General features: G+C 46.5%; 1 protein-coding gene and 1 pseudogene across 1 annotated transcript; both read left to right on the top strand.

Annotated features, from left to right (window-relative positions):
• Window positions 1-824: 824 nt before the first annotated feature.
• LOC136468775 (uncharacterized) lies at window positions 825-4922 on the top strand (annotated as a pseudogene).
• Window positions 4923-7533: 2611 nt separating this feature from the next.
• On the top strand, window positions 7534-9202 carry LOC136475353 (protein BZR1 homolog 4-like). The gene is made up of 2 exons (XM_066472882.1): window positions 7534-7848; window positions 8381-9202. The coding sequence occupies exons 1-2, from the start codon at window positions 7534-7536 to the stop codon at window positions 9200-9202; spliced, it is 1137 nt and encodes a 378-aa protein (XP_066328979.1).
• The last annotated feature ends 4598 nt before the right edge of the window (window positions 9203-13800 follow it).

The raw sequence follows: 13800 nt of genomic DNA, 5'->3' as shown, positions 1-13800 counted from the left end.
GCTGGCCTTCCCCACGCCGCCCCCTCCCCTGGCGGCACCGCCCTACCACCACGTCGGATCCCTCCTATGCCGGCGCTGGCCTTCCCCCACGCCGCCCCCTCCCCTACCGGCACCGCCCTGCCACCACGCCGCATCCCTAGGCCATCCAAGCGCCGCCTCCGGCCCAGGCCAGCCTTAGCTCCGCCCTAGGCCATGGGCCAGGCCTGTGCCCAGGTTGCCGCGCCAGGCCGGCGCGTCCCCAGTCGACACGTCCACTAAGCTGGCGCCTCCCCCATGGATTGCAGTTGGAGTGATCTAATTCCTCGGTATGCACTCTCTCTCTCTCTTGTATTTGTAGTCCACGAATGTAATTCAAAACACTGATAGAGTTGTTCGAATAGAAATTTAACTATATTTCTTGCATTTGCTTTATCCAGGCTCGATGTGGAGCCTGAGCTTAGATTAGAGTCTATAGCAGACACTTGTCATGTTGGTCACAATGCAAAGGCTGTAGACCATGGATGTGGTGATGTTAGTGGCAATGCATTGGCTATAGAATATTATGGAGGTGTTGAATGGGACAACCTGTAGATTGCTAACAGAAATGATGAAGAGGGTGAGGGCAGGCAAGAAATAATTGATGAGGATCAATTATTTCGTCTTTTGGGTTTGAGAACCAAGGATGATGAACATCGATCTCAAGAGCAGCAGGCTCAGCAGGCTTCTACAGAGATGGAAACGGGCCTGAAAATAGGAATGCCACTATTGAGGAGGAGATTGACACAGCTGGGGCTACCATTCCTGTTGACGATCATGTGCCAGGGGAGAGAATCTTAGTCTATGACCCAAACAATCCTTGTATGGACATTGGCACTGTGTACCCTAACATGAAAGAATTCAGATTGGCTATGAGGCAGTTTGCAATAAATGAGGAGTTCGAGCTGCATATAGTGAAATCTGAGCCACAACGGTACATTGGGGATTGCAATGCAGAAGGTTGCCCGTGGCATATTGTTGGAAGGAGGCAACCTGATGGGGCAACCATTAAGGTGTTTAACTAGTGGCTAACATTTTTCTACATTTTTTTGTTGCTGGTCAATATCTAATTCATTGGTATTTTGCAGGTCACATGTTTGATTTCTCGGCATACATGCTCTTCTAGTGCAAGGAGGAAGACCACCACTCTAACAAGTGGCTGGGTAGCATCAAAGGCTATTCACCACCTTAAGAAGACTCCCAACATGGGCCCTAAAGAATTGCAGAAGAAGCTACAAGAGAAACACAAGTGTGAAATTCACTATGACACAGTGGCGAGGGGAAGGAATATTGCCTTGAGGGAAATATTTGGCAGCTGGGAGGAGAGCTTCCAAATGTTGTTCAGCTAGAGGGCAGAGGTATTGAAGCGGTCACCAGGTAGTGTGATTGAAATTGACTTAAAGGAGGTAGATGGCAAGGTTTACTTCCATAGATTTTTTTGTGCATTAAGTCCTTGCATTAAGGGTTTTTTAGAGGGTTGTAGGCCTTATCTGAGCGTAGACTCAACTGCACTTAATGGTAGGTGGAATAGACATTTGGCTGCAACTATTGCAATAGATGGTCATAATTGGATGTACCCTCTTGCTTTTGGTTTTATAGATGGGGAGACAATAGATAACTAGACATGGTTCATGACTCAGCTACACAAAGCAATAGGAAACCTACCACTACTTGCTATTTGCACTGATGCATGCAAAGGTTTAGAGAAAGCTGTTAGAGATGTCTTCCCTAATGCTGAGCATAGAGAATGCTTTAGGCATCTAATGCAGAATTTATAAAAAGATTTGGTGGAGACATTTTTTCAAAAATGTATCCTGCAGCTAGGACATATAGGCCTGAAGTTTTCCAATATTTCTTCCATGAAATTGTGACTGCTTGCCCTGAAGTATTGGAATGGCTTCATAACCACCACAAATTGTTGTGGATGAGAAGTGCTTTCAATCAAGAAATTAAGTGTGACTATGTTACCAACAATCTTGCAGAGTCTTTTAATAACTGGATTAGAGATTGGAAGGATCTTCCTGTAGTTGAGCTTGCTGATAAAATTAGAGAAATGTTAATGGTATTATGGAACAAGAGAAGGTTGATTTCAGAGAGACTTGAGGGTAACATCCTACCTGGTATCCTAACTATACTGAAAGCAAGGACTAGGGGATTAGGAAACCTGACCGTTGTGAAGGCAGGTTGTTTTGCTGCAGAAGTACATGACACTACCAACACACATAATAGACATGTTGTCAAGTCATCCTTGCATGAATGTACCTGTCTTGAATGGCAGCACACTGGAAAGCCTTGTCGGCATGCTTTGGTCTTGCTAACAGCCCAACAAAGTGTTGATGTAAAGTTGGAGGACTTCGTTCATGACTATTACTCTGTGCAGAGGTTCAAAAATGCATATAAGAGGCTTATAGAACCACTTCCAGATAAGACACAATGGCCAAAAGTTGATATTCCTTTTCCTGTTGAGGCACCACTTGATAAAAAAGGTGTTGGAAGGTACAGGAAACTGAGAATTAAAGGTTGTTTGGAAGGAGGCAGTGCTGGGAAAAATCAAGAAGGTTGCCAAAGAGGCTGCAAATGAAGCTGACAAAGATGCTGAATTGGAGGCCAGTGAGGCTGCTAAAGGTAAGAGGCAACTGATTAGAGGGAAAAGGAAATGCAAGAGATGTGGAGAATTGGGACATGGAGAAACTAGTTACAAGTGCAGACTTAATGGGACTAAGAAACCACCAAAAAGGAAGGCTAGGCCGAATACAACTAAGTATGGCAAAAATGCTAAGGTCCCTGTAAAGAGGGCAAAAAAGCATGTTTCTGGGGAGCCTGACAATGAATGTGGTCAAGCCCCACCAGTCACAAGTCCCACCGGTCACAATGAATATGGCCAAGTCCCACCAGTCACAAGTCCCACCAGAACAAGGGAAACACTGCTGCAGGATAGTCCTAATAGGTTGACACGAAGGTACAAGTGTCCAATATTTTGTTATTCATTCATATGTCCAATATTCTGTTTCATTAATTCTCCTCCTTTTTTCCAAATGTCAGATAACTTAATCTTCTGATGGAGGAAGAAACAAGTCCTCAGCCAATGCACAGTCTGATGGGAGAAGACACAAGTACTCCCAGCAAGGTATAAGGAAAAGCAATGAAGAAGACAATTGCAAAGAAGTTGATGCTAAGGAAGAAACAAGTCCTCAGCCAACCCAGGAGCTGAACCTCCAGAATTTGCATAATGTAGTCTGTTTCCACAATCTGTTGTATGTGGTATTGTACTTGACAATGTAGTCTGTTTCCAGAACTTTGATTTCACCTTTGAAACTTGTGTCGTCTTGTGGAACTGAAGTATGTGGTATTGTACTTGATAATGAATCCAGAATTTGCATAATGTAGTCTGTTTCCAAAATATGCAAAAGTGTGGCTGCTGTTGAAACTGTAAACTTATTGATGCTCATGCTGGTGGAGTTGGAGTCATGGAAAGCATTCCAGATTGAGTCATGGAAAGCATTCCTATACTGTTCTCTGTTTGCATCCATGTTCTCTGTTTGCAGTGAACAAGGAACAGCATGCACAAAATAGCCAAAAGCTTTGGCTGTTGGATAACACAAATGACAAGAAGATAGATGAAAATGGTAGCTGCAGAACTAACAGGATCAGACCGAACTGATAAGATCATGTTCACAGTAGCTACAAAAATTTCAAAAAAAACTGAGTTTATTAACTGAGATTACTAACTGAGAATGTGCCATGAGTAGAGTATGAACTGTAGTTTCTAGAGCAGCTATTGTATTACCTTCAACAGATCAGTAGCAGTAGCATTACCTTCAACAGATCAGTAGCAGCTATATATGTTTGATTTTTGTAGGAGGCTTAAAAATCCAGTCACCAGCACAGCAGGTACAATTAAGCAACTAACTTCTTTCTTAGCTTATGATACACACAGTAGCAGATGCCATACAGTTATGTCAGACAAATGAAAACATGTACAGAATGACAAATGACACACAGAGATAGGAAAGCATTCTAGATTCAAGACACAGCACACAGAGATAGGAAAGCATTCCAGATTCATTTATTTCAGCACACAAGTTCTACAATTACAGAAAGCACACTCATCACCCACTCTTAACAATTCCATACAAATTGGTCACTAGTACAAGTGCACAAACTAATATCAAGCATTTCAGCAAGAACACAGTCTCTCTAGCTATTCCTGTCAGGTACTTCAACTGCTCTAGTTGTCCACCATCTCCCTTGGTATGTTCTTCTGGTTGTGGCATCTTAGTGCTCTGAAAAACAGGCTGATAAGAGGGTGACACATGCTTGTTATCAACCAGCCATTGCTCATAGTCCTCCTCCCACTTCCAAAAGTCACATCCACCACCATCCATCTATCACCAATGCAAAGAAATTTTAATTGACTGAACAATACAACACATGAATTACAAACAAAATGGAAGAAATCATAGAACCGTTCGAGTTGAACAGATGTAGAACATGCGCCCATAGTTCTTCTCTGTCTTTGCCATCAATGCCTTGACAATGCGACATTTGCATTTATCGTAGTGGACAAGAGGGAGAATGACTCTACTCCTAGCCCTCTTGATGGCCCCCGTCGAACTGCTGCTCCCATCCATTTGGGCGGCGCTGAAGTGGAGCGGTGCTGGCTGGCGCCTGCAGTGGAGGTGGAGGCGTGGGGCGAGCCTACACCAGCAGGGGAGGAGAAGGCGTGGGGGCGGGCCTGTGCCGGCAAGGGAGGAGGCGGCTTTGGGGAAGCCCAGCATCGGCACGGGAGTGGACGCGTCGGCTGGGGACGCGCCGACCTAGTGCGGCAACCTGGGCGCAGGCCTGGCCCACGGCCTAGGGCGGAGCTGAGGCTGGCCTGGGCCAGAGGCGGCGCTTGGATGGCCTAGGGATGCAGCGTGGTGGCAGGGCGGTGCCGGCAGGGGAGGGGGCGGCGTGGGGGAAGGCCAGCGCCGGCACGGGAGGGGTCCGACGTGGTGCCAGGGCGGTGCCGGCAGGGGAGGGGGCGGCGTGGGGAAGGCCAGCGCCGACGCCAGCACGGGGAGGGAGCGGCGTGGGGAAGGCCAGCAATGGGGATGGAGGAGAGGGCCAATCCATTTTGTTCGACTTGTTCTGTGGAACGAAAGTAACAGCGCTAGGGGTAGGAATGGAAGCCGGCGTCTTCTTTTTTTTCACGAATTCAAACTACACAAAGTGTATTCTAGCGGGTTGCATTCGTTTCATAATGGCTAAATTGTGAAACCAATTTGAGGGATGGTAAAACTGCGAAACCCGTTTCTCATGATGGGTCAAATGCCAAAGTCTCGTTTAAAAAATAACGGTGGCTTTCATCTTCATGGTCCATTACTGAAATATGTCAACTTCCACTGGAGCTGTATCGGGCTAATAAGTTGTCGAGATGTTCGCTTTAACATTTTTTTTGCTTCAATAAACCTCCTCCCCTCTATGTGAAAATTTGATGATCTACCTCTCTTTGTGAATGGTGAGGGGACACTTCATCTAGGGGTGGTGTTTGGTTCTAGAATGTCAGCCTCACTCGGTCACTCTAAGGAAAAAAGATTGTTACATCTGTTGTTAGTAAACAAGAATTATGATGTATCTATAGTTTTCAAGCCATGCTGGTAATAACTTATTTTGGATTTTTCGGTCAAAAAAAAACTTATTTTGGATTGTGATACAATGGTTTGTCAACTTACCAATTTGCACAAGAGTTAGTAACTGAGTTGTTCGGTAAAATGTCCTTGAGATGGCATAGATGCTTGTACTAGCTCATTGTTGTGCATTTGTGATGGTAGATTCATGGTTGCAGAAATGTTCATTTAGATTTTGATCCCGAGGATCATTCCCTTACAACTATAACCACATATATCCTTCAGGAGATTGTGTTGAAACCCATTCAAGATTTTGTAAAAAAAAGGAAAGGCAAAAAGCAAAAAAAAAAGGTGTAGATCAACATCTATTCGAGGAAACTATATTTTTCTAACAATCATATGCATGTGCCTACACACATTATTTGGCATGTGATTGTGGTAGATCTATGGTTGTATCTATGTTCATCTCACAAGGGTTGTTATTGTAATTGCACATATATGGATGTAGTTATATTATCATGCACACACACATGGTTGCTCCACAATCATGTTAAAATTTGTTACATGATGTATAACAATAATATTGGTACAACTGTGGCTACCCTGTCAATGAGAATTATAATGTTCCCAAAATTATCAAGCTATTCTAGTAATGACTTATAAGGGCCGGTGATGTATATGTACAATGCCATTTCAATGTATCGAGTTGTAGAAATGGTAATAATTGAACTGTTTTCTAAAATGCCTTTGATCTAACATAGATGGTTGTAGCTCATTGTTGTGAATGTACGATGGTAGCTTCATGGTTGCGTTAAATGCTCATTAACACTTCTATGACGATCGAGGATAATTCATTACAACTATAAGAACAACTATAGTCAAGGAGCTGTGAATGCATTGTAAACCATCTGATTTTTGCCAAAAAATGGTAGACATCATCTGATTCTAGAAACAATCTTTTCGCATTATAATGCACGTGCATACACACATGCCGCCATGATTCTCTGTCGCATGAATGTACATGAAACCGTCGTGCTCGTGTGTGTTTTGTATTACATATAACCGTTGATAGTAACGTAGATCTTCGTTGAATACTGAAAAGCAATTATTTTCGGTAACTCCATGTCGAAGTAGAAGCGGTGACACTTTTGCCCCTCGAGTCTCCGTTACTACCGCCATTTTGGCAAGGAGTGCGTTGCTATTGCCTCGGAAAAACATCCAATCATGCACGCGTAAATTATAACGACTTTTTACCGAACCAAACCCGCACGTACCCGGAGTAACTAAACCCGCACGTATCCAGAGTTCATGGTTGCGACACCGCTGGCCGCATGTGTCTAGGGTTTACATACTCCATGGTTGCAAAACCGTGGCAAGGAATAAACCCAACACAACCCAATGGGAAAGACCAGATGTGGTGCTGGTGCATCAGCAGCCGCTCCAAGACGATCAGCCGGTCCAGACCTGACCCCTTTCCATGCTCAGGACTGGTTTGGCACCGGTTCTAGCTTCATCGGGCCCCACCAGCCAGCCTCGTATAGTTTATACCATAATGAATGCAGCTCTCCTAAAACGAGCAATCATCTACGTTTACTCTAACCAGATCACTCCTTGTCATCCATAATTGGCAGGTCATTAAGGCTAATACACCATTGCTAAAAATTACCACTGCTGCAATAGGTACCTGATGCAATTACCAAAAGTGTCCCTCCGGGTCCTTGGCCGTCATGTGTACCCGAGCCATGGGCATAATGGGAAAATCACTGTCCTGTCAGTTACCAGTGGCGCCCTATATAAAGTGCACTGGCAGCTGATGCATCAGCACCACCACAGCCACCACCACAGCAGCTTCGTCCTCACGAACTCACAAGTTGAGCGAGCGAGCGAGCTCTCTGAGTGGAGAAGAGGCATGGTGGCGAAGGGAGTAGGAGCGGGAGGGAGTGGGGGTGACGACGCATGGGCTAGGGCAGGGGACGGGAACGGGAATGAGAACGGGAACGGGAGTGGGAACGGGAAGGCGACGGTGCGGGAGCTGCCGTGGCGTGAGCGAGAGAACAACCGGATCCGGGAGCGCCGTCGCAGGTTGATCGCGGCGAGGATCTTCACCGGGCTGCGCAAATACGGCAACTACACCCTCCCCAGGAACGACAACAACATGGTGCTCAAGGCGCTCTGCGAGGAGGCCGGCTGGACCGTGGAGGCCGACGGCACCACCTACCGCAAGGTACTCGTTACTCTTTCTCGCTGTTCCGATCGAGCTAATTAATGGTCGCCGCCGCCGCCGTCTTTCCATTGTTTCGTTTCCGTTGGTTCTCGTTCTTGTCGTCGTCCTGCATTGCTTCGCTTTCCCGATCGAGCTGCGTGTGTAGTATCGTCGACAGTTGCAAGCCGATCGACCAGCTTTTCCGCTTCGTCGTCTTTTGTTTGTAGCAAAAGTCCAAATTTTGTTTTGTTTTAATTTCAGTTGCTCGTCATCTAGCTTCCTTCTCTTGTTGTCGTTGTTCTTGATCTGTGTTTTATTTACATATTCTCTGCGTGGGTCTGATGCTGGCATGCTGCTGCTTCAGTCCTCGTTAGTCGTACTGTCGACTGTAAACGGAATAACGGATGTGCAGGGAAAGAAAAACTGTCGTCGTTTGCTTTTACATCCCGTTCTTTTCACATTGCCTTGCGATTGCACATTTTTTGCGTGCATGCACGCATGTCTATCCTTGTTCATTGATATCCTCTCGGTTCTTCGTTTTGTGTTTCTTCAGGGACCCAAGCCTGATCCGGCAGGTGATGAGCATATGGCCGACATCGGCGGGTCTGCTCCGGTGAACCCAGCAGGCGGAGCTTCCTACAGCCTGAACCGGGAGACGTCGCCCTCCGGCATCACGCTCGGCGGCGGGGGCAGCCGCGGAGCCAGCCCCATTCCGGCGTGGCTCAAGAACCTGTCCAAGCAGCTCAGCGACAAATCGTACCCCAACTTCTACGCGAGCTCCTCCAACTCCAACTCCAACGCGCCGGCGACGCAGCAGAACGGCTCCCCGCCCTCATCCCCGCCGCGCCTCCGCAAGAAGGCGCGCTACTCCTCCCCGCCGCCAGCCACCCCGCCGCCGAGCCCGGCGAGGGCCTCCAACTCCAACGTGCTGCCGCCTCCGTGGGCCACGGGTGCTGGCGCCATCCGCTTCTCCTTCAAGACCTCCACCCCGCCGCTGATGAGCCCCGTCACCGGCGGCCGGGCCCCCGGCCCCGACCCGGTGAGGCTGCTGGCGGGGTTCCAGATATCCTACGCCGCGGACAACAAGGCACCGGCCTACAGCAGCTTCGTGGCGTCCGGCGCGTCGTCGCTCGGCGCCGGGAGCTCTGCTTCTGCCTGGATGCTCCCGCCGCTGCCGGGACGCAGCAGCAGCGGGGCGTCGGCCGCGGTCCGTGGCCGTGGTGGCGCGCTTCTGTCCCCGCTCGGGTTCTCGTTCCGCAGGAGCGGCGGGGAGCAGGCGGGCGCGAGGGAGGAGGTGATGACCGAGAAGAACGCCGACGAGGAGGGCCTGGAGCTCACCCTGGGGAACGCGCAGACCCGCAAGGACCGCGCTTGAGCTCACCGATCGAGCTGCTGCAACAAGACGATGCGCGCGTGAACTGATTGGGAAGCTATCTTTATATATAGGGACTCATTAGGCACTCGGCGTGGTCGTAGTTTAACCTCAGCAAGACTGCTGGCGTTTAATTTTAGCCTGTCTTATTACTATCTACTCCTAGTCTTAGTATCTCATCGTAACTTTAACCTATCTTTATCATTACTACTGTCCGTCTAGTATCTTACTATCCATCTAGTATCTCGTCATCAGTTATCATTTATTTCCCATCTTTGTTTTCTCTTCTTCTTCTTTTTTATCTTTGCAAGAAATGAAAAAGGAAACAGACATGGCAATGGGAAGGCTTGTCTTCATGTAATCATGGATTGCCAGGCAGTTGGATTAAAGCTAATGAAAAGTATCAGTTATAGTTAAGCAAATGTCTTCTGCTGCTGCTGCTGTGTGCTTTCTTTGGCAATAATTTTTCAGTTTCCATGGTTTCTTCAACTGATTTCTACGAGCAACTATGTAGGACGCGGAATTAAGGGCCCATTTGGAATAAAGTATTTCATAATAATCATACAAAAATTTCACACAATTATTTTTATAGAACCAGAAAAAAAAATCTACGTTCTAAAGGGGGCCTAAATCTGCTTCTAGAGGCATGTGCTCACATCCTAAAACCGTCGGACGAGGATGGATATACATATGCTGCAGGAGAGAACTGATGCAGTGCAGCCATGAGGATGGGAGCAACCCCTAGGCCAAAAAAAAAAAAAAAAAAACTAGCTGTAGCCTGTGTGTGTCTGTTTGTGCCGATCATCTTGGTAGGCCACTCGGACGTGTTTCGTATAGCTTTTGCACCAGCTTCGCGGAGCTGTTTTTCAGTTTCTCCCTGCCAAACGGGTTCTGCTGAAGCTAGGTGAAGCTATTTTTTTTAGCTTCTTTCACAGGCACGGTTCTTAGGTGAAGCTGGGTGAAGCTAATGGCCTGTCTGTGTAGGATCTCTGATTGACCTAGAGGGGGGTGAATAGGCCTGTCAAAACAAACACTCAAACTTTTATCAAATTTATCCTGCGGCACTGCCGCTCTAGAGGGCGGCATTGTCGGACTGCGGCACTGCCAGACCAGAACAACGGCACTGTCGCACCTGCAGACAACTTCGAGTCACAGTTCAAAATCCGTGAACGAAAACTTAGATCGAAGAAATTTCCTAGCTTACTGCAGGTATGACAATCACAGATCAAGAGCTAAAAGTAGTAGGAACACCACATACAAGTAGATCGACTAGAAACCCTAGAAATCACCTCAACCACAATATGTCATGCAAGTAATGTAAATTAAGCACAAGTGATACAATGATTTATCCCGTGGTTCGGCTCGCCACCAAGGCTTGCCTACCTCCACGTTGTTGAGGTTAGCCACTAAGGCTTAGGGCTTTCCAATCCTTCATCGTTTTCAAGTCAAGAGACTTAACTCTTGAGTTGAGGGGTGTGTTTATTAGCTTCAAGAGATGGTTACAAACCTCCCGGGGCTGGCACACAAGTTAGCAAGCTCCACGGGCGACACTCTAGCCAGCTAGGAGCCAAGCTCCAAGAGCAACAAATACAACCGCCGGCCAAAACGTGAACCAAGTGCTCTTTAGACTTGAGGAATCAATAGAGTTGCTCTCTAATCGAGTTTTGGACCCTTTTTCCTCAAGGATTGATAGAAAAAAATCAATGGATATGCTTGGGGGCTTAAGGTCAAAAATGGAGGGATGGAGAGAGAGAGAGAGAGAGAGCTCCTGCTCTGTTTTGGGCATGCTAAAGTGAGGAAGAAGAGACAGAGTACCGTTGGGAAGGAAGGGGAAGGGTATAAATACCCCCCAGGCCTCAACGGTCTCTTAAGTCGCCGTAGTGCCGCACTGCGGCAGTGCCTCTCTTCAAGTGCGGCAATGCCGCACCACGCAAGATAGCAAGGGTAAGAGTGAAGTGTAGACTGTTTTGGCTATGAAACTGAGGATGCATGTATATGTTTGAGCACTTTATAGCACATATTAGCTTAAGCATTGTGTCCCCCTTTATAGTACGGCTTTCCTATATTTAAATTCAAAATATAAAAGAATTAAACCTTCTTTGAGTTTGAAGCCATCTACATTTGTAATTGGGGGCTCATCCGTTTCGTATAGCATCCTCGAACATGAATTCCCTGCTTGTTATCTTGATAAATCTCATTAGTTCTCTAATTGCGTGGTCATTATCACCAAAACCCATAATTAGGGCTTGATTGCACTTTCAATCTCCCCTTTTTGGTGATTGATGACAACCCAATTAGAACTTACAAAAGATATGAAATAAATACTAAGATTTTCGAGCCATGGGTGTAGAGCCTCCCCCCTAAGTATATGAATAGAGAATTGAATTCTTAAATTGGCATAAGAAGCCAAGATTCACATTTTAGTGAAAGTGATGGGGCTCCCCCTACATCCATGCTTCTATGGGGTGCTGCATACTGTGTCAGGTATTTAAAACATGATGCAATTGACAGTTTATGCACAACATGGTTTGTTGTTGCAGCTGGGTGCGGCATTGCCGCACTTGCTGTAGCAGCATAGATCAGAACATACACCATACAGCATGTGATACATATAAAGATATACATTCTAGCACAATTGTATCACAAGCAACAACATAGATTAATATATGTCCATATCCCACACATATAAAAAGTACTTAAAGTAGCATTATTATATAAATAGAGTTTCTAATGGACTCTCAAACTCTCACCTAATGAAGGCTACTCTAAACGGATACGAACATGACTCTAGCTGCAGCAACCTCCTCTCTATGGCGTCGAAAAAGTTGTTGACCCCTCTATTTTTCTCTCCCTTTGGCATAAAACACCAAAAAGAGAAGAAAAGAAGAGAGACCAACACTCACTCCTCATCCTCTTGGATGGTGTCCCAATCGACATCATCCCCACCAGCAGCTCTACTAGCACCTGCAACATACTCCTCTCCACCATCAACATCATCGTCGTTGTCGGAGGAAGAAGAAGACACCATCGCCCTCCCTTCGTGATGAGTGGTCGAAGTGTGGCGCTCACGTCTAGTGCTCCTCCTCATGGACTGCAAGGTGGACCTCAAACTCATGTGAGGATCAAGCTCTGGCTGCTCCTGCTCCTCCTCCTTCTCATCCTCTGAATCTGTCTCAGAAAGACTAGGGAGGTCATCAAACCTTGGCGGTGACTGAACTGGAGAAAGAGGTGGCAGCCCTACATGCTCTCTAGCCTCTCAGTTGGCTTCACGTTTCTTCAACCGATCCTAATATGCGGTCCTCGCTATATAAGTGCATGTGGTGAAGATGGCCTTGATCCACTTCCTAAAATTCTCCATCTTCTTTTCCTTATGAGGCATAGAGCGGGACAACTCAGGCACGTCCTCAACTGATGGAGAGCGTCTCACTGCCCTGCTAGCACCTGCTCCTCGGGTCTTCTCAATTTTGTAGATGGTGTGAAGACCATCTTTCTCAAATCTATAGCCAGTGACCCTCTCAATCATAAACATGCGATAGGGGGCATAGGGTATCCCTTTTCTCCCATCCTCCATGGAGTTCCTCAGCTCACGCCATGTGAAGCAAGGGACATTAAACCTGTCACCTCCAGGAACAAATCTAGCAAGCACATTCCTCACATATCCATTAAAATCAGAAGCTGCTCCATCCTTGGGATTGATAGTGTGCCAGATCAAATTGTTTAGAATGTAATAATAGCTTTTCAGGCCACTGACCTTCCCATCTGCACTTCTCCTATCAATCCACATATATGCAATGTCACGGATCTCAGCTCTAGCCTCATCATGAATGTAAGTGAAGCCCCGCTCCTCCTCTCCAAAACTAAGGATCCAGCTAAAAGTCATAAAATCAACTCTATAATGCCATCCCTCAGTCATCCAGTGAATCTCATCAGTGTAGATACTATAGAAGAAAGTGGCATGGAACTAGGCTAGCACTTCCTCATTCTAATTATATCTAAAGCTCATAATATTGGTGAGGCCAAACAACTCACAAGCCTTGATCACCTTATTAAATTCTAGCTCATTATTTGCCTTTATCTCCTCCCAATCAACATACTGCATCTTGACAACTTTGGATTTCTTGGAGTTAAAGTTCACAGATACATAGAAGTTGGAATAAAACTCATTCTAAAACCTGTAGTCTATCTCCAAATCCTTTGCCTGCTCATAGGGATTATTCTCACATGCTTCCTCTACCATCTTTAGCTTTCCCACATAGTTGAGCACAGGATGAGCACGTGTGTCAACAGGATGCCTCATAACCACATCCTCAGAATACTCTCTAATGTAGCTCCTGTCAAACTCCTCAAGATAAGGTGGAGTATCTGGGCAAGCACCTGGAGGAATGGTGTAGCCAGCCCTCTCCAGGTTCTCCTCATCCTGTATCATCTGATCTTTCCTCCCCCTGTCTCTAGCAACATCTCTGCTTGCTGCACTGCTGCTGCCCCCTGTGGTCCTGCCACGACCACAACGAGGCATCTGCTTATCCCAAGGCTCTATCATCTTCCTCTTTCCCCTCCAATCATCATCACCTCCGGAGGCCATCTACGCAAAACATAGACCA

Source organism: Miscanthus floridulus, chromosome 8 (genome assembly GCF_019320115.1).
Source record: "Miscanthus floridulus cultivar M001 chromosome 8, ASM1932011v1, whole genome shotgun sequence".
Lineage (NCBI taxonomy): Eukaryota > Viridiplantae > Streptophyta > Magnoliopsida > Poales > Poaceae > Miscanthus > Miscanthus floridulus.
The sequence above is the reverse complement of the archived record's forward strand: the minus strand, read 5'-3'. Positions and strand labels throughout refer to the sequence as shown.